Source organism: Marmota monax, unplaced genomic scaffold, assembly GCF_021218885.2.
Source record: "Marmota monax isolate L192 unplaced genomic scaffold, Marmota_monax_Labrador192_F-V1.1 WCK01_AAM20220418_F8-fsc00001, whole genome shotgun sequence".
NCBI classification, from domain to species: Eukaryota; Metazoa; Chordata; class Mammalia; order Rodentia; family Sciuridae; genus Marmota; species Marmota monax.
The window spans coordinates 30441312-30463781 of record NW_026693777.1 but is presented as its reverse complement, the minus strand read 5'-3'; the positions used below and the strand labels follow the sequence as shown (position 1 = coordinate 30463781).

Here is a 22470-nt window from a genome sequence, read left to right as displayed (position 1 = left end):
ATTACTTAGATATCCCACATCTGACCTATTAGCATAGAAGCTTTAGAATGTCCTCAAGATTTCTGATATCATTTGTCTGCAAAAAGTAATTCCTTTTTCTTCTCCCTTTTGTTTCTTTTGTACTGGGGATTGAACCCAGGAACGCTTTACCACTGAACTAGTTCCCAGCCCTTTTTATTTTGAGACAGGGAAACTATTTAAGTTTCTTAGGACCTCACTAAATTGCTGAGGCTGGTTTTGAATTTGTAATCCTCCTGCCTCAGCCTCCCAAGTTACAAACATGCGTCACTGCATCCAGATGTATGCAGTAATTCTTAAACAGAGTGGAATTCTGCCTCACAGTATTTGGAAAAGAAAGGAAGACATGGTTACTGCCCTCAAAGGCTGACAGTCTAGCCAAGTCCAGAAGAGGAAAAATATTATATTCTTTCCCATAAACCAACATGGAGGACATAATCATATGAACTTTAAGATACTTACACCAAAAACAAATATACTTAAAGTATACAATGCACAAACCTGGCCACTGGCTATAGCAAACTTTTACTACATGTAGGTAACTCAAAGATAGTAATGGGCATAGCCAAAATACCACCCAACCCTGCAGATCTAAAACCAGCTCAAACCCAAACTGAAATATGGTTTGTACAGGAGCCAGAGCACAGGTTCTCAAACTTTATTAAGCTTCACAGTTACCTGGAGAGCCTGCTATAAAACACAGGTTGGTACGTAAAAGCAAAAGGGATGTAGCATGAGCTACATCCAAAGTCTAGGTCAGCCTGTGATCTCAGCCACAAAGTAATGTTTTTAAATATTTTAACTGAAACATCAAGTGGAAAACAGAATTTGTAAGGGAGAAAAACACCACCAGATAAAATTTGAGAATTCCTCTTAAGAAATTCAACATATAGAAAAGCATTAACTTTCATTTTTTCAATGTATTTATTGAACTCACCGCAAGCATTTTCATTAAAAGTTCCTGTTGCTCTTTTATTGCTTGATTTTTAGTGCTTTCTTCATATTCATAACCATTTTTAGCTAAGTACTCAAGGTGGTTGTGAAATAAAACTGAACGCCAAAATTGTTCCTACAAAAATGGATAAAATTACTTAAAGCCAAACATTACTTTAACATCAGGCAAATGTTAAATACTTATCTCAAGATACCAGTTTTTGAATAAAATATTTTCTGAAATTCTTTCTTTATTTTATAATTCAAATTCCAATGTAATATTACAGCTTGACTTTATCTTTGGTTCTTAAAAATGGAGGATATATGTATATATATGGTACAGTACAGTGTTCCCAGTGCCTCACACGTGCCAGGCAAGTGTTCTCCCAATGAGCCACACCCCAGCCCTAATTGCAAGATTTTAAATGGCATTTAATGGCACAGCGCTAGGACCAAGGTGGGGCAAACCAGGTGTTTATTGCACAAAATGTATGGAGGACTTGCCTAATCCTGAGAGGGAGGGCCTTACAATAGTGATCCTGATGGTTATAACCATTTATCTTGTAGATAAAGTCCCTAAAAGCAAATTGAAGAGTACTAAATACTGAACACTAGACATCATAATAATTTTAAATTGTCTGTGTCACATAGATAGTGCACTGTCAAATTCAGAGTGACAAGGTAAGGCTTCCACATACCTCCATTTGTCCTTTCTCGGTTGCCATCTGACAGTATGGAATCTTAAAGGATAATATAGCTATAGCAGGGCGTGGAAGGGTGGGAGGAAACCGAGAACCTTTACAAGGGATGCACCTGTCAGTAAAGAAAAATTTCTATCATAAAAAACTTCTAAAATGTCGCAAAAGCTGCTAGAGATACATAATTTTCAAAAGTCAGCAACTCACTTTAGCTTTATTAAATAACAATGACTCAAAATGAAATCAGCCCTCTTTATAGTTTCCTTAGCAAACCACCCATTTTTAAAAATCTATGAACTGTGCCATAAATACATGTCATAGGGCTCATGTAATCAGCACTTTATCTTGGATATTCACCTGATCTCATTCATCTGTTACCCATGGCAGAAAAGGTCAAATAAGAGAAGATGATGATGAAATGTCCAAATACAGGTGTTTATTAGATATTGGTGAGAGTGGCACAGGAAATGCAATATCATAAAGTTTTAATCTAGACCCAACTCTGCTAAATCAAAGGTTGCCTTTAGATGGTAACACACTTTGCCTAGTTTTTTTCTGACAAGGCTACGTATAAGACATTTGAAGACACTCATTAGAGTAAGACTACTAAGGTTATGTAATTAAAAAGAATTGAATACACAGAATAATGTGTATATATGTATGACAATCTAACTTATGCACTCAAAATGATTTCATAAAGAATACCATGATTGTATACTCTACCACACACACATTTTCTATTTTCATAAAGTCATTTTAAAAAATAGTACTTTGGTCAATGCTTACAAATAGTCATCCACTTAAATTATAGTAGAGTTTTTTTTGGTCAGAGCTTTAAGTCAAGGAATTCCTGAAGGCATTTAAATGCAAAATAGAAATTAGGCCCCTGGGTTTAAGATTGCTTTCATAAACATCTCCTACTATTATTAAATGCCCAGTAAAGTAATTAAAAAATTAAGCAGCAGCTGAGTGTGGCGAGGCACACCTACAAACCCAATAATTAGAGGTTGAGGCAGGAGGATCACAAGTTCAAGGCCAGTCTCAGCAGCTTAGTGAGACCCTGTATCAAAAAATATATTAAACTGGGCACAGTGGCGCACACCTATAATCCCAGTGGCTAGGGAGGCTGAGACAGGAGGACTGCAAGTTCAAAGCCAGCCTCAGGAACAGCAAGGCACTAAGCAACTCAGTTAGACCCTGTCTCTAAATAAAATACAAAATAGGGCTGGGGATGTGGCTCAGTGGTTGAATGCCCCTGAGTTCAATCCCCAGTACCTCCCCAAATAAATGAATGAATGAATGAATATTAAAAAGGCCAGAGATACAACTCAGTAGAAGAATGCCACTGAGTTCAATCTCTGGTATCTCACCTAAAAAAAGAAAAGAAAAGAAAAGGAAAAATAAAGCAAGCTCCAGGTGGGCATGGTGGCACGTGCCCATAATTCCAGCAGCTTGGGAGGCTGAGGCCTTAAGTAACTCAGTGAAACCTTATCTCAAAAAGAAATGATGAAATGTCCAAATACAGGTGTTTATTAGATATTGGTGAGAGTGGCACAGGAAATGCAATATCATAAAGTTTTAATCTAGACCCAACTCTGCTAAATCAAAGGTATAAAGTATAAAGAAGGGTTAGGGATGTGACTCTGTGGTTAAGCACCCCTGGGTTCAATATCCGATACCAGAAAACAAAAAAACAAAAACAAAAACAAAAAAGTAAGCTCCAGTACCCAGAATTTTTTTTTTTTAAAATATTCACTTTTTTAAAGTTTTCGGCGGACACAACATCTTTGTATGTGGTGCTGAGGATCGAACCCGGGCTGCACGCATGCCAGGCGAGCGCGCTACCGCTTGAGCCACATCCCCAACCCTCCAGGAATGTTTTTGAAACTACACTGGAACTTCTTCTCATGAGACTTGAATACCTTTCCTTTTTTTATGTGACTATACAATAAAAATACAAATGTTTTCAAGGTTCCAATTTTTTTTGACATATAATCTTATTTTCTTTCTACTTTCCTCCCTCTTATGATTTTATAGAAACCAGTGATTTTCAGAACAGAGTATAAGGTGGCAGCACAAACACCTTGATTTTGAAAAATTTCTGTAGCAACTGGCATGCAACTATCCACAACAACACAACCACCACGGACTTAATGCTTGGGCCAAATATAGAAGAACATGTGCATTCACAAATGTAAGTATAATTACATATATACATATACATTAACAAAATTAAAAAGGTTGCTAATTTTTGTCTACACACTCTTTTTTTCTATAACATGATATATTTTGTTTTAAAACATTTTATAGCTCAAATACTCCATTAATTTATACACAGCAAACAATGATTACAAAAGATGCTGAGATTTTATTAACACTTTAACCCACATTTACATTAAAGCAGAGTACCAATTCATATTTCTTATAATTTTCTTAGCTTTAAAGACTTGAACTAAAGACTTTTTCTTCATTAAAAATCCCTCTGATGGAGAAAACAGAGGGGAAAATAAAACATATTTTGATTGTTAATTTGATGGGTTTTGCCTACTATGAATGAATTTCTTAGAAACCATGAGCCTAAACCATTTGGAAGAGGAAATGTGAAAAAATAAACCACTGTTACTAAGGAGACAAAATTACTTCAATTTCTTTGCAAAATAATCACCAAATCTGTTTTCTTATTATATTAAAGGGAGAGTTAAAAAACAAAAACAAAACAAAACAACAACAACAACAAAAAAAAAACACAGCAGATTACAGAAAATTGGGGCTAATGTCCAAACCAATCTTCCCTAGTTAGAAAGTTTTGCTTTCTATTCTGTGTTACAAAGGACTTTCTTCACAACTTTTTTTTTTTTTTTCCTGACAGTACTGGGGATTGAACCCAGGGAAGCTCCACCAGTGAGCTATAACCCCAGCTCTTTAATTTTCATTGAGACATAGAGTCTCATGAAGTTGCTGAGGCTTGTGATCCTCCTGCCTCAGCCTCCCCAGTAGCTGGGATTTACAGGCGTCCACCACCACCCCTGGATGTTCACACCTCTTTTAAAGCACTTCGTTCAGGATTAGCATAATGATTTTACAAACCTACCTCTTCAGGGTTGCAAAATTAATTTTTGTGTAGTATAATACATATAGTCAGTACTATACTATAACAAAAGCTTGTTAAATGAACACAACTAAAAAAATCTGATATTCATGTTCAGAGTTTCTAAAAAGAAGAAAGGAAGGTGGCTGTTTATACAGACCACCTTTATAAGACTGTAGCACAGCAAAATCAGTTACCTCTGTTATATATTAACCAGTTTCTATCATGACACAAGAAATGCAGTTTTCCTAAACTGAAATTCAAGTAAAAGTGGGTAGAGGTGACAGATCTATAGATCAATAATTTCTGATTTCATAATTAGAGAGAAATTTTTTGCACCGGCAAATGAATTTTTAAAAAATTACTTTTAACTAATTATACTCCCTTTTAAAAGATCCTGAACAAAAAGAAAAATTATGAATTGGGTTAGAAAATGCATGTAAAATGAAAAAACTAAAGAAACAAGTATCATTAACATGAACTACAAAGCTAACTGCCTTTTAGGAAGAAAACCACTGTTAAATTAATAGCTATCATTCAATGAACATTCACTAAGGGTGAGTGTTCTACAACTTCATCTTCATAGCAATTCTTTGAGAGGAACACATTTTGATATTAGAAATGAGGAAAAGAGGCTCAAAGAATGTAACCAGCATGGCCACGTCAAATAAAGAACAGAACAGCAGAGCAGTCACACCATATTGCGACTTGGAGTCTGAACTTGGGACTACTAGGACATCTTGCTTTCCAGAGAAACACCAACACTAACAAACAGAAGCATCAGAAATTTAAATAAACAGAATAAATTTCTTGATAACAAGAACAGGTAAACACAGGACTAGACTACTGATGGTGGGTGTAGAAACCCTAGACTTTCATGTATCTCTTTCCACAGGAAGGAAATCAATCATCTCTGAGTGTCTCTAAATATAAGACAGCTGGAATGAAAAGTGCAATAGACCATACTGAGTAGTATAATTTCCAACCTTTGAAAAATATGCAAGCCTATTTTTCCAGAATAAACCTGGAAAAAATGAAAACACCCTGAAATAAATCAATTTATTACAGTAGATAAAATTAAATACATTTTCATAAGCAGACTTTTTAGGACATCTTCTCGGTGTTTCAAATGTCTGCTTTATAACACTCTCCTAAGAAATTCAACTATAATAGACGGATTCTTAAGGAAGAAGTAATGTACATATCAACTCAACTGCCATTATACCTTTATTTTGATACAAAACAATGTTTATTATTTTTTTTTGCCATTAACTGTGTGATCTCAAATAAGTTACTTCATCTTTTTTGAACCCCAGTTTTGTCATATATAAAAACTGGGGTAAATGCAAAGATAAAGGCAGGGGGTGCAGGACCTGGACCAAAAGAAAACAGTAGTTGGGGCTAGGGTTCTGGCTCAGTGGTAGAGCGCTTGCCTACCATGTGTGACGTGCTGAGTTTGAGTCTCAGCACCACATACAAATAAATAAAGGTCCATTGACAACTAAAAAAAAAAAATCCATGAAGGGCAATTGAGTTATTCATACAGGAATCATGAATTATTCATAGACTCAACACAAAACATTTTCCACGTTATGTACTGGAATTTTCATATGCATATAAATGATGTGATTTATAAATACAAATTTATATTAACATACAACTTTGAGCTGGATATGGTGATACACGCCTGTAATACCAGCAACCTGGGAAGCTGTGGCAGGAGGATCAAAAGTTCCCGGCCAGTCTTGGCAATTTAGTGAAAGTCTGCCTAAAAAAATAAAAACAAAGGGCTGGGGTGTAGCTTGGTGGTTGAGCACCCCTGGGTTCAATCCCCAGTACCAAATATTAATTAATTAATATAGCACTTCTATAGGTCTATAAAAGCTGCTATTATTATGAATTATCTACCAGCTGATTGTAGAACTACTCTACCATTTGGAGGTCAAGAATGTCCAATATTTAAAACATGGCTCCTATATTTGAAAATGTCAGGAACCATTGGCACAGACAATTTCTAAAATCTTCCCAAGTCTAAAAGCTATAATTTAAAGTCCATTATTTCTTTATCTCATGTTAAATTTAACAGTTAAATGTTACCAGCTGTAATTACCATGGATTCTAATGACAGTTAAACTCTTTAAAATCTTAAGAGAAAACCAGGCAAGAAAAGGCTTGTTGTATATACTAGGAGTTTAAAAATTGAGCTAAAAACAACAACAAAAAAACCTTGATAATTTATAATATTAAATTAAATGAAAAACCAAAATTACTCATGGCAATTGAATAATTTCACATACCTCCTTAAGATAATCACATTTGGGCTGGGATTATGGCTTAGTGGTAGAGTGCTTAACTAGCATGCGTGAAACACTGGGTTCGATCCCTGGTACCACATAAAAATAAAAACAAATAAAATAAAGGTATGGTGTCCATCTACAATGAAAAAAATATTTTAAAAAAAATCTTTCTTAAAAAAAGATAATGAAATTCACTAACAAAATAACTTAAGGATGAGGAAGGATAGTAAAAATCCTCATAGGTTCAAACCTTAACTCTCTAATAAGATAGCACATAAGTTCTTTAATTCAAATTCTAAGCAATATGATTCCTAGAAATGAACATGCAAAAAACTACTAAGAACAAGCTATAGCCTAAGACTATTAACTAATGTAATCTTTCCTTATTTTTTGTACAGTACTGGGAATTGAACCCAAGGGTACTCTACTACAGAGCTATGTCCCAGACCTTTTTGTTTATGCTTTTTGAGACAGTCTTGCTGAGTTGCCCAGGCTGGTCTTGAATTTGTGATTCTCCTGAGTCACTGGAATTACAGGTGCCAGGATCTTTATAATGCTAAATATGTCAATAATGTAATATCTGGAGACTCTGTAAAGACAAAACATTCATAAAGAACAATTCCTCTATAGTTCTCTATGAAGTTTTGCATTTGTGCCTATCTTTTTCCCTATTCATTACAAGTGATAAGATGTGTATCATTTAGATAGGTAGTCTAAAATCTATCACCTTTCTTTTTCTTTATTAAAGATTTCATTCCTTTGGCTTTCTCATGTTCTTACATTGTCAATCTCACCTTCTTTATTAAATTCCATGGCAAAAGATCATAAAAATGCTGTAAAGCTGGACACAGTGGTACATAGCTGTAATCCCAGCAACTCAGAAAGGTCCTAAGCAACTTGGTGAGACCCCACATACAAAATAAAAAGACTGGAGATATGGCTCACTGGGGATGTAAAAAGTCCCTGGGTTCAATCTTCAGTATTCCTCAAAAAGAAAAAAAAAGAAGGTAGGCAGACCTGCGACCGACCAGCGGAACAGGCCCAGCGGCCTGCCGGCAAGGTAGACACGTCACCCCAATTGGAGTAGGGGCAGAGCAGAGCCGCCGCCCGCACCCGGAACAGGCCCAGTGACCCGCCAGCGTGGTAGTCACGTCACCCCAATTGGAGTAGGGGCCGAGCAGAGCCACCGCCCGCACCCAGAATAGGCCCAGCGACCCGCTGGCATGGTAGTCACATCACCCCAACTGGAGTAGGGGCAGAGCAGAGCCGCTGCCCGCACCCGCAAGGTAGGCAGACCTGCGACCGACCGGCAGAACAGGCCCAGCCGCCTGCCGGTGTGGTAGACACGTCACCCCAATTGGAGTAGGGGCAGAGCAGAGCCTTTGCCCGTGCCGGGAACAGGACCAGCGACCCACCAGCGTGGTAGTCACGTCACCCCAATTGGAGTAGGGGCAGAGCAGAGCCGCCGCCTGCGCCTGCAAGGTAGGCAGACCTGCGACCGACCGGCAGAACAGGCACAGCGGTCCGCGGGCATGGTAGACACGTCACACCAATTGGAGGAGGGGCAGAGCAGAGCCACCGCCAGCGCCTGCAAGGTAGGCAGACCTGCGACCAACCTGCAGAACAGGCCCAGTGGCCCGTCAGCGTGGTAAACAGATCACCCCAATTAGAGCAGGAGCACAGCCGCTGCCCGCACCTGCAAGGAAGACTTTTCAACTATACAAGAGCAATATAAATATATAGGGGGAAAATTTCAATAACACAACAGTTTCACCAAGCAGAAAGAAACGCGAGCAGTATGAAAAGACAAGGAAAGAAAGGACCACAAGCAATGCAGGTCAACTCAACTTTAGAAGAGGTAATAGCTGCAGCAGATGGAATGTCAGATAAAGAATTCAGGATATACATGCTTCAGATGATCTGGAGTCTCAAGGAAGACATTAGACAGCAAAATCAGACAATGAAAGATCACTTCGACAATGAATTACATAAACAAATCCAAGAAGCAAAAGATCAACTATACAGGGAGATAGAGGTTATAAAAAACAAACAAACAGAAATCCTAGAAATGCAGGAAGCAATAAACCATCTTAAAAACTCAATTGAGAATACTACCAGCAGAGTAGAACACTTAGAAGATAGAACATCAGACAATGAAGACAAAGTATTTCAACTTGACAGAATCCCAAATCCTAGAAGCCTACAGGACGCCGAAAGTGCAAAATCATAAGAGATGCACATCTAGACACATTATAATGAAGATGCCCAACATACAGAATAAGGAGAGAATTTTAAAAGCTACAAGAGAAAGGAAGCAGATTACATTTAGGGGTAAATCAATCAGGATAACAGCTGATCTTTCAACACAGACTCTGAAAGCTAGAAGATCCTGGAATAACATATTTCAAACACTGAAAGAAAAGGGGTTCCAACCAAGAATTGTGTATCCAGCGAAATTAAGCTTCAGGATGGAAGATGAAATTAAAACCTTCCACGATAAACAAAAGTTAAAAGAATTCGCAGCTAGAAAACCATCTCTTCAAAATATCCTCGGCAAAACATTACAGGAAGAGGAAATGGAAAATAACAATGAAAACCAACAGTGGGAGGTAGGACAGTAAAGGGGGGGGGGAATAATCAAAGAGGAAAACAAACCATATTTACTAACACAAATAAACAAATATGGCTGGAAGAACAACCCATATCTCAATAATAACCCTAAATGTTAATGGCTTAAACTCACCAATTAAGAGACATAGGCTAGTAGAATGGATCACAAAACAAGACCCAACAATATGCTGCCCACAGGAGACGCATTTGAGAGGAAAAGACATACATAGACTGAAGGTGAAAGGTTGGGAAAAATCATATCACTCATATGGACTTCGGAAACAAGCAGGAGTGTCCATACTCATATCAAATAAAACAGATTTCAAGCCAAAGTTAATCAAAAGGGATAAAGAGGGACACTACATACTGCTCAAGGGAACCATACACCAACAAGACATAACATCATAAATATATATGCCCCAAACAATGGTGCAGCTATGTTCATCAAACAAACTCTTCTCAAGTTCAAGAGTCTAATAGACCACCATACAATAATCATGGGAGACTTCAACACACCTCTCTCACCACTGGACAGATCTTCCAAACAAAAGTTGAATAAGGAAACTACAGAACTCAATAACACAATTAATAACCTAGACTTAATTGACATATATAGAATATACCACCCAACATCAAGCAGTTACACTTTTTTCTCACAGCACATGGATCCTTCTCAAAAATAGATCATATATTATGTCACAGGGCAACTCTTAGACAATATAAAGGAGTAGAGATAATACCATGCATCTTATCTGATCATAATGGAATGAAACTGAAAATCAACGATAAAAGAAAGAAGGAAAAATCATGCATCACTTGGAGAATGAACAATAGGTTACTGAATGATCAATGGGTTATAGAAGACATCAAGGAGGAAATTAAAAAATTCTTAGAGATAAATGAAAACACAGACACAACATATCGGAATCTATGGGACACATTGAAAGCAGTTCTAAGAGGAAAATTCATTGCTTGGAGTTCATTCCTTAAAAAAAGAAAAAAAACAACAAATAAATGATCTCATACTTCATCTCAAAATCCTATAAAAAGAAGAGCAAAACAACAGCAAAAGAAGTAGAAGGCAAGAAATAATTAAAATCAGAGCTGAAATTAATGAAATCGAAACAAAAGAAACAATTGAAAAAATTGACGAAACTAAAAGTTGGTTCTTTGAATAAATAAATAAAATCGACAGACCCTTAGCCATGCTAACGAAGAGAAGAAGAGAGAGAACTCAAATTACTAGCATACGGGATGAAAAAGGCAATATCACAACAGACACTTCAGAAATACAGAAGATAATCAGAAATTATTTTGAATCCTTATACTCCAATAAAATAGAAGATAGTGAAGGCATCGATAAATTTCTTAAGTTATATGATCTGCCCAGATTGAGTCAGGAGGATACAGACAACCTAAACAGACCAATATCAATTGAGGATATAGAAGAAACCATCAAAAGACTACCAACTAAGAAAAGCCCAGGACCGGATGGGTATACAGCGGAGTTTTAGAAAACCTTTAAGGAAGAATTAATACCAATACTTTTCAAGCTATTTCAGGAAATAGAAAAAGAGGGAGAACTTGCAAATTCATTCTACGAGGCCAACATCACCCTGATACCTAAACCAGACAAAGACACTTCAAAGAAAGAAAACTACAGACCAATATCTCTAATGAACCTAGGTGCAAAAATCCTCAATAAAATTCTGGTGAATCGGATACAAAAACATATCAAAAAAATTGTGCACCATGATCAAGTAGGATTCATCCCTGGGATGCAAGGCTGGTTCAATATACGGAAATCAATAAATGTTATTCACCACATCAATAGACTTAAAAATAAGAACCATACGATCATCTCGATAGATGCGGAAAAAGCATTTGACAAAGTACAGCATCCCTTTATGTTCAAAACTCTAGAAACACTAGGGATAACAGGAACATACCTCAATATTGTAAAAGCAATCTATGCTAAGCCTCAGGCTAGCATCATTCTGAATGGAGAAAAATTGAAGGCATTCCCTCTAAAATCTGGAACAAGACAGGGATGCCCTCTCTCACCACTTGTGTTCAACATAGTTCTCGAAACACTGGCCAGAGCAATTAGACAGACGAAAGAAATTAAAGGCATAAAAATAGGAAAAGAAGAACTTAAATTATCACTATTTGCAGGTGACATGATTCTATACCTAGCAGACCCAAAAGGGTCTACAAAGAAACTATTAGAGCTAATAAATGAATTCAGCAAAGTGGCAGGATATAAAAATCAACACGCATAAATCAAAGGCATTCCTGTATATCAGCGACAAATCCTCTGAAATGGAAATGAGGACAACCACTCCATTCACAATATCTTCAAAGAAAATAAAATACTTGGGAATCAACCTAACAAAAGAGGTGAAAGACTTATACAATGAAAACTACAGAAACCTAAAGAGAGAAATAGAAGAAGATCTTAGAAGATGGAAAAATATACCCTGTTCATGGATAGGCAGAACTAACATCATCAAAATGGCGATATTACCCAAAGTTCTCTATAGGTTTAATGCAATGCCAATCAAAATCCCAACGGCATTTCTTGTAGAAATAGAGAAAGCAATCATGAAATTCATATGGAAAAATAAAAGACCCAGAATAGCAAAAACAATGCTAAGCAGGAAGTGTGAATCAGGCGGTATAGCGATACCAGACTTCAAACTATACTACAGAGCAATAGTAACAAAAACAGCATGGTACTGGTACCAAAACAGGCGGGTGGACCAATGGTACAGAATAGAGGACACAGAAACCAATCCACAAAACTACAACTATCTTATATTTGATAAAGGGGCTAAAAGCATGCAATGGAGGAAGGATAGCATCTTCAACAAATGGTGCTGGGAAAACGGGAAATCCATATGCAACAAAATGAAACTGAATCCCTTTCTCTTGCCATGCACAAAAGTTAACTCAAAATGGATCAAGGAGCTTGATATCAAATCAGAGACACGGAGTCTGATAGAAGAAAAAGTTGGCTACGATCTATATACTGTGGAGTCGGGCTCCAAATTCCTCAATAGGACACCTATAGCACAAGAGTTAATAACTATAATCAACAAATGGGACTTACTCAAACTAAAAAGTTTTTTCTCCGTAAAAGAAACAGTAAGAGAGGTAAATAGGGAGCCTACATCCTGGGAACAAATCTTTACTCCTCACACTTCAGATAGAGCCCTAATATCCAGAGTATACAAAGAACTCAAAAAATTAGACAATAAGATAACAAATAACCCAATCAACAAATGGGCCATGGACCTGAACAGACACTTCTCAGAGGAGGACATACAATCAATCAACAAGTACATGAAAAAATGCTCACCATCTCTAGCAGTCAGAGAAATGCAAATCAAAACCACCCTAAGATACCATCTCACTCCAGTAAGATTGGCAGCCATTATGAAGTCAAACAACAACAAGTGCTGGTGAGGATGTGGGGAAAAGGGTACACTTGTACATTGCTGGTGGGACTGCAGATTGGTGCAGCCAATTTGGAAAGCAGTATGGAGATTTCTTGGAAAGCTGGGAACAGAACCACCATTTGACCCAGCTATTCCCCTTCTCGGTCTATTTCCTAAAGACCTAAAAAGAGCATGCTACAGGGACACTGCTACATCGATGTTCATAGCAGCACAATTCACAATAGCAAGACTGTGGAACCAACCTAGATGCCCTTCAATAGACGAATGGATAAAAAAATGTGGCATTTATACACAATGGAGTATTACTCTGCATTAAAAAATGACAAAAATCATAGAATTTGCAGGGAAATGGATGGCATTAGAGCAGATTATGCTAAGTGAAGCTAGCCAATCCCTAAAAAACAAATGCCAAATGTCTTCTTTGATATAAGGAGAGTAACTAAGAACAGAGTAGGGATGAAGAGCATGAGAAGAAGATTAACATTAAACAGGGATGAGAGGTGGGAGGGAAAGGGAGAGAGAAGGGAAATTGCATGGAAATGGAAGGAGACCCTCAGGGTTATACAAAAGTACATACAAGAGGAAGTGAGGGGAAAGGGAAAAAAAATACAAGGGGGAGAAATGAATGACAGTAGAGGGGGTAGAGAGAGAAGAGGGGAGGGTAGGGGAGGGGGGATAGTAGAGGATAGGAAAGGCAGCAGAATACAACAGACACTAGTATGGCAATATGTAAATCAATGGATGTGTAACTGATGTGATTCTGCAATCTGTATACGGGGTAAAAATGGGAGTTCATAACCCACTTGAATCAAAGTGTGAAATATGATATATCAAGAACTATGTAATGTTTTGAACAACCAACAATAAAAATTAAAAAAAAAAAAAAAAAAAGAAGCTATAGAATCACTCAAGCTAAAGAATCCCCTGCTTGACTTCTTATCCCCTTTTAGGTACCAAAATGTACTCTTCTTCACAGCCAAACTTCTTGAAAAGAGTTGTTCACATATTCTACTTTCATTTCCTTACATCTCATGCCTTTCCTAATCTGGAATTTAACATTTTATTATGCCACTAAGACCAATTTTATGAGTCAACAATAACCTCCATGTAGCCAAAATGAGAAGTTTTTTTGAATTTGACTTCTAGCCTATGTGACTCAGCTTATTGAATTGTTGCTTTCATTTTTTAAAAGTTCAATTTATTTAACTTTTGAATAAGAATACATTTATATGTTGAAAGAGTATAAAAGGAATATAGGTCCAGCACAGTGACACACGTCTGTAATCTCAGGTGCTCGGGAGGTGAGGCAAGCGGATGCCAGATTCAAAGCCAGCCTCAGCAATTTAGCAAGGTCCTAAGCAATTTAGTGAAACCCTGTTTTACAACTGGAAAAATTAAAAATTTAAAAAAATAAAGTAAAAGGGCTGAAGATATGGCTCAAGTGATTAAGTGCCCCTGGTTTCAACCCATAGTACCAAAAAAAAAAAAAGAAAGAAAGAAAGAAAGAAAAAATACAGAAGTTCTCTTCTATATATTATCCCATTGAACTTTTCTCTACCAATTAACTACTTTCCTTTCTAGAATTTCCAGAAATTCTTCAGCATATATAATCAAATAAAATTATGTATTCTTATGCTCTCCTCCCTTTCAAACAAAAGGTATTAATTTCACTGCAACACATCTTGCAGATCCTTCCACATCACCACATAGTGTCCTTATCTTTTTCGTAAGTTTTACTGAGACATAATTCACACATTAGAGTTCACATCAAATGTACCTTAGTTGTGTCACACCACAGAGCATACAGGTCAGTAGTTTCCAGTAGATTCACAGAGTTGTGCATCAATTATCACTAAATATAAAATATTTTCATCATCCCCAAAAGAAATCTCATACCCATTAAGTGACTCCCTATTCTGTGCTCCACTCTTCCTCCCAACCCTCTACCCTTTGGTAACCACTAATATATTTGTTTCTGGATGGCCTATTCTGGATACTTCATCTAAATGAAATCAAACAGTATATAGCCCTTTGTGTCTAGTTTCTTTTACTTAGCATAGTTTTCAAGGTTCATCTGTTGTAGTATTTATTTTTACTTTATCTTTTATAGTCCAATAATAGATTCACTTTTTATTTATCTATTCATCAGTTGATGGACATTTGCATTGTTTTTTCAGCTATTATGAATAAATCTACTATGAACATTTACATGCAAGTTTTTGTATGAATGTGCATACACATTCTCTTAGTTACATACCCAGGAGTGAGTAGCTGGGTCATATGGTAACTCTACATTTAACCTTTTGAGGAACTACCAAACTATCATTTTGTATCCTACCAGTAGTGCCAGTGGGTTCTGATTCTCCCACACTCTCATCAACACTTATTAGTGTGCCTTTTCTGATTACAGTTTCCTAGTGGATATGTAGTAATATTTCTTGGCAGTTTTATTTTCATTTCCTTAATGACTGACAACAATGGATTTATTTTCATGAATATATTTGCATTCTTATCTGCCAGTGAATAGCTTTTCTGGAGAAATAACTCCTCAAATCCTTTGCCTATTTTTAAATTGGGTCTCTTTTTCTGAGTTATAAGAGTTCTTCACATATTCTGGGTACAAGTTCCTTATTACATGTATGATTTGCTTTACTTCTTTAAAAAGCGGTAGTATTCTAGGAATCAGATATACAGAATGTATTTGGAAATTTAGGTTTCCAGTCTTCTGCTAATAACAACCCTACCTGTAGGATACCATTTTTGTGAATCACACCTCAGATGTGTTAATAGTAGTAGGTTCCCAAACTTTTGTGTGTACATGAATCACCTTGGATCTTTTTAAAGTACAGCTTCTGATTCAGTAGGTCTGACACAATCCCTCATATGCAGCATTTCTAACAAGCTCCCTGGTTAAGTTGATGCTGCTAGTCTGTGGATCACACTTTAACTAGCAAGTACTACTACATGTGTAGGACAAATTCTAAAAGCAGAATTGATGGGTCAAGGAGCGTGTGCATTTCTAATTCTGGCAAATTGTCCTCCATGGGGATTATACCAACTTATATTACCATCAGGAATGTATGAACACGGTTACTTCCCCCAAATATTTACCAATGAAGAATATTACCAGGGGCTGGGGTTGTGGCTTAGTGGTAGAGGACTTGTCTGGCATGTGTGAGGCCTTGGGTTCGAGCCTCAGCACTGCATATAAATAAATAAAATAAAAAGATCCTTTAACAACTAAAAAAAAAAAAAAATATTACCAAACTTTCAGATCTCTCTGATAAATGTTTAAAAATTCTTTAGTTTTATATTTATATTCAATGATATTAATCATCTTTTCATATATTTGAAAGCCATTTGTATTTTTCTTCCTGACTACTGTGTCTATTTCTTGAATTTGTCTCCCCTACAGCTTCTATGATTTGACTCCTTTTAAGTAATTTTTTCCTTACTTCTTGGTATCTCAATTTGGATATTTCTCAGGCATTTCAAACTTTTAACATCAAGAAAGAATTCCTTTCCATCTTAAATGGAAAATGGTTTGACATCCAGCTGCTAAAACAAAATCATTATTAATTCTTCTTTCCTATTTCTAACCCTTAATCTACTATCAAGTCTGATGTTTCCAGCTCAAATCTGCTTCTCTTCATTTCCACTACATTCTAAATTATAGTCACAGGAGTAGACAGTAATAAATATTTTACTTATTTCTGTTATCTGTCTCTCCAAACAAACTATAAGCTCCATGAAAACAAAGATCTCTTAAGTCACCAAATACCTATAAAATGTCAACTGACATTCTTTGAGACTAAGACATCAAATGTCAAAAAAAGAGGACAATCTTCAATACAATACTGAGTTGAGTCTATATGAACTGAGAATTCTACATTTATAATAAACAAATTTCTACTAGCCCTATCCCCTACATATGATAATTAAGCAAAAACAAAACAACAACAACAACAACAAAAACATATATATCTCAAAAAGGAATAGAATTATACAAATTCCCAATTTAATGACTATGTGTTATGGTTTGGATGTGAGGAATCCCCCCAAAGCTCATGTGTGAGAGAGTGCAAGAAGGTTTAGAGGAGAAATAATTGGGTCATGAGAGCCTTAACCCAATCAGTGAATTAATCATGATGGGATTAACTGGATGGTAACTGAAAACAGATAGGGTATGGCTGGAGCAGATAGGTCACTGGGGGCATGGCTTTGGGGTATATATTTTGTCTCCAGCAGTGGAGCCTCTCTGAATGGAGCCTGCTGTCTATGGATTGAGACCTCTGAAACTGTGAGCCACCAAATTAACTTTTCTTCCTCCTTAATTGTTCTGGGGTCTTTTAGTTGCAGCAGCCAAAAAGCTGACCAAAACACTATGGAAAACAAGTAAATTCACTAAGATGAAAGATAAAGAGCCTTTAAGAAAGAATTCAAAGCACCTTTTAAATAATGGCCTACCTTAGCTGCTGGGGATTTTCATGGACACCAATCACCCAGTAGTGATCAGACTTTCCTTTGCAGTGTTCTCTTGTGTTACACACAGGAGTCCATGTATTACCAAGCCCTCTGTTAAGCATTCGAACATAGCCTTCAGAATCCACGTAGCAGGGGGTACCTATATTCCAACAAAAAAGAAATTATTTGGAGATATAGCACATATTTGTTAAATAAACCCTGTTTCAAAAAAATACATACCAAGGATTTAACTTTTTTAAAATACCTTTATTTTATTTATTTATTTTTATGTGGTACTGAGGATCGAACCCAGGGCCTCCCATGTGCTAGGCAAGCACTCTACTACTGAGCCACAATCCCAGCCCCACCAGGATTTAACTTGTATTTCAAAAAGCAAAGTGAAAAAAGGAAAATAACCCAAGACTGCCCTCTGTGAAATTTCATGAACCACACAGACTATGACCTAACAGAAGAAAAAAACTGCATGCGATATGAGTGAAATTTACCCAAATAAAAAGAAAAAAAAACACAGTTCAAATGAAAACTCTGCCATCTGCTGGAATGTAACAGTAACTACTTTAAGCCAATTACAGGGAAAAACAAGAAAAACATTAACGACAACAAAAAAACCTAACATCTGAAGGCTCCTTCCAGGTAAGAGAGATTTGATAAAATGATTAGAAACTGATAGAAGGTAATGATATAAACAAATACCTTTATTACTCTTTTCTTTCATAGCAAAAATGTTACCTACTTACTATGCTACTTACCTCAGGAAGTGCATGACAAATTATCTAATTAACCCTTTTCATACCTGTAGCTTCATACCTCTCTCACTCTGAAAACATTAATTTCCTCAGGGATTACATATGATTGGAACTTGGGAAAAGAAAAAGCTATATAAATGGGAACTATTATTATTAAAGCATAAATGACTAATAATATCCCAATAGAAAACAAATCCAAAAATGGTCAACACTTTAAAGACATATAAACCGGGTATAGTAGGGCATGCCTGTAATCCCAGGTACTTGGGAGGCTAAGGTAGGCCAGGTTTGAGGCCAGTCTGGGCAACTTAGCAAACCCCCGTCTCAAATAAAAAAATGAAAAGGGTTAGGTTTGAAGATAAGTAGAGCACTTCTGGGTTTCATCTCTGATACAGCAAAACAAACAAACAAACAAAATTGATGTTTTCAGTGATGTAAACAAAGACCATACATTGCTAATAACAAAAATATTTAAGCCTCGAAGAGAAGGATAACAAATGCTTTAAAATATGGTATTCTTCCCTGTCTTTCAAATCATATCATAAGCCACTATAAATGGGTCTAAAATACACCATCCAACAGAAACACGTTGAGTCACAAATGTAATGTATATAACAAATACATACATATGTTACAAATATATGTGTGTAAACACATTGCAAATTTATTATTTGCAGTACTAGTCCAGGGCAATCACTGCCCATGCTGGGCAATTGCTCTACCACTAAGCTACTTCCTCAGCCCTACACAAATATGAATTTTTAATTCATAATGCCTCTTTTAAAAAAGGAGGGATAGTCAATTTTAATGTCTTATTTAATCCAACATATCCAAAATATTACCACTTAAAAATGTAACAACAGAAAAAAGATTAGAGTTTTTTACATTCTTCTCTAATACTAAATTTGGAGAATATACTTACAGAACATTAGCCACATTTTAAGTGTTCAATAGCCACATGTGGCCAGTAGTTAATTGCAATGGACAGGACAGTTCCAGAAAATTCTTAATTTTGTGTACAATCTGCTAGGAAAGATCCTATTTTACTGTTGATTTGTATTTCCACCTTGCTGTCTAATAAATAAATATTAGGAAACCATTTCCATTAGTAAGTTTCTAATGTGAATTCTCATAAAAAGAAATCTTGTTCTTTACACATATTACTTTACCTAACAAGTGCAGTTTCCAATTCTACCAACATGTTAAAATACAGAAATTAAATGTAAAATATAGACAACTTATCTTTAAGGAAATTAATTAAATTCATTAATGATTTTCTTCTTGAAAAGTGAGCTTAATATAAAGAAAAAATTAGCTTGCCTTCAGCTGAAAAACCAACCCAGACAAGGTAGGATTTCCTTGTAAGAGGAAGAGGATCACCATGTAAAATTTGTTTTTTCTTTTTCCCCAGCTCTAATAGTTGAACTCCAAGGCACTGATCTCCATCAAATCCTGTACCTAGTGAGAAAATGTAAATATAAATCAAGCATTGAAGGTTATTTAGCAATAATGCAAAAATTATTTTGATTGATTTTTATGTTTCTGTTTTAGAATAACTAGTACTATTTTTATAGACAACCCATGTGAGGCACCATTCAGGTATTAGAAATAGAATTACATGTTACATGGACTATTTATATAAAATGATTATAAATGATATTCACTTAATTAAGATTTATTTATAAAGAACTTATCATGTAACCCTAGGCACTGGTCTAGACAATGAAGCTACAATGGTAAACAGTTTTTTGGGTGTTTTTTCCCCATGAAATTCATACTCAGGTTGAAACAGAAATTTAAAAGATTCAAGAAGAGCAAAAAACGCTACCAAAGATTTGAAGCAAATATGTGTTAGAATGAACTGAGAGATTAGTTTAGATTATAGTTAGAGGTGGCCTTTATGAGAAAGTAAAATTTAATCTGAGATATGAATTGCAAGTTGGGGCAAGCCATGCAAATGTTAAGGAAAGGAATACTACAGGAGGAAGAGGGAATCACTGATGGCAGGTCCTCTGGCAGGGGCAAGCTCACGGTGTTCAAAGTACACAAAGTAGCAAGTATGGCCAGAACATGGCAAAAAGAGAAAGTGGCAAGAGATGAGGCTACAGAGGGCAAAGTTCAGCTCGTGTAGGATCAGATCACCTTACCAGCTACAATAAGAAGTCTGGCTAAAAGCGAAAGAACCTCAGAGAGATTTGAGCAGAAGAGGGAGATGATCTGATTTTCATACTGCTGTGTGAAAAACAGACCTTGAAAGGCCAAGAATGAGAGCTGGAAGAATAGATAGCTATTATGGCAGTCTGACATGACATACCGGTTGGTCCAGGGTATGAGTGGAGAAAATGAAGAGACAGATTTGGAATCTGTTACTCCATAGAACTGACACGACAATATAGCTTTTCTAATGGGAAGTGAGGGAAAGAGAAGAATTGAGATGCCTACATAGAGGTTTCAAGTGAGCATACTATAAAAGATATAACTTTATTTTATTAACATTTTGTTTTTAATTTCAATAATATATGAAAATCTAGACATGCAATAAGGTACTACTAGTGATATCAATTTAGAAGTCACAAACATACAGGAACTTCAGAGAAGCCAAGAAAGTATATCTGATGGAATTGTTAAAAAAAAAAAAAAGTGCAAATATATCAGTGGTAATCTTGGTAAGACCAGTTTTAAGACCACATAGTGGTGGGGACTGAAGACAACATGAAGTGAGGAAAAGGTGTCAGCAGCTTTTGAAAAGTCACATTCAAAGTTGTCTTCGTCCTTTACACTAGAAGTGAGTTAATTTTTGAGTTTTTTTTTTTTTAAATTATGAAAGTTCACTGACACGCTTGCCCAAAGATGCGATTTATTTATTTTTATTTTTAAAAAGAGAGAGAGAGAGTGAGGAGAGAGATAGAGAGAGAATTTTTTAATATTTATCTTTTAGTTTTTGGCGGACACAACATCTTTGTATGTGGTGCTGAGGATCGAACCCGGGCCGCACGCATGCCAGGCGAGCGCGCTACCGCTTGAGCCACATCCCCAGCCCCCAAAGATGCGATTTAGACATGTAAGTAATCAATCAGACTTGGAATTCTCTTGATAATACCACATAAGTTCTATAAAGTTCTCATTTTCTTTGCTATTAGTACATAGAACAAAATTCTCCACATTCAAAGATTACACTGATGCAATATTAAATAAATGCAAAAGCAAGCCCAAAAGTACCAACAAAAAGCTCAATAATCTCCATATTACTGCAGGTCATAATTTAATTTATGAAAGACTGAAAAATCTACCTCTGTGATAAATAATGAAAAGCTGTTCTCCATGTCCTGCCATTGACACCACAGGTCCAGGAAGGCTGAAGACCTCTTTTTGAACACCTCCAATAGTAAATAATCGAAGGAGCAAGGCACTAGTGGCAGCAGCAGCCCATCCCTGACCCAAACATATGGCTTCAATATCCTCATTCTGAGGCATGTCTACTATCCACTCTTTGCTTGAATCCCAAGAACTAAAGTGCAGGCAGTGAAGCTTGCTAAAAAATAAAAAAAAAAAAGAGAGACAACCCAACTTTTATGAGATGTTTTATATATACAACTAATCATGAAACCCAATAACAAAAGTTTATTTTTCTAGTATATACTTCAGTATAAAAACTGTTTTAAGAAAATAATTATGAAATATCCTGAAAATGAATTATACTAAAACTATTAAACCATATTTTTTATGAATATTCAAAGATATAGGAAAATGCTCTATAATACAATGTTAATTAACTAAAAAGGCAAGCTAAAACCATTAAATGTGATTCTATGTTGCAAATGTAAACAAAAAAAAAACACAACTAAGATTTTTTTTATATTGATTTTTAGTTGTAGTTGGACACAATACCCTCATTTATTTTTTATTTATTTATATGTGGTGCTGAGGATCGAACTCAGGGCCCTGCACATGCTAGGCAAGTGCTCTACCGCTGAGCCACAACCCCAGGCCCACAACTAAGATTTTTAAAGATAGTATGAAAATATTAAGCAACAGTTCTCTTACTGAAAAAAGTAACCAAAAGGGAAAAAAGAAAAAATTATTACACATAGTAGAATCAGAGACTACCAATCACTGCCAAAAATTTCACGTTTC

General features: G+C 36.1%; 1 protein-coding gene across 5 annotated transcripts in view; it reads right to left on the bottom strand.

Annotated features, from left to right (window-relative positions):
• Nucleotides 1–22470, bottom strand: part of Wdhd1 (WD repeat and HMG-box DNA binding protein 1) — a 66900-nt gene that overhangs the window by 13828 nt on the left and 30602 nt on the right. For all 5 annotated transcript variants that reach the window (XR_009228379.1, XM_046461870.2, XM_046461869.2 and 2 more), the window contains 5 exons: nt 21627–21868; nt 19657–19794; nt 17573–17729; nt 1650–1764; nt 956–1087 (listed from right to left, as the gene is read on the bottom strand). Coding sequence is in view for 4 of the 5 variants with exons in the window: in XM_046461870.2 (XP_046317826.1) it covers nt 956–1087; nt 1650–1764; nt 17573–17729; nt 19657–19794; nt 21627–21868 (784 nt within the window). In the remaining variant the exon portion in view is untranslated. The remainder of the gene's footprint in view (nt 1–955; nt 1088–1649; nt 1765–17572; nt 17730–19656; nt 19795–21626; nt 21869–22470) is intronic.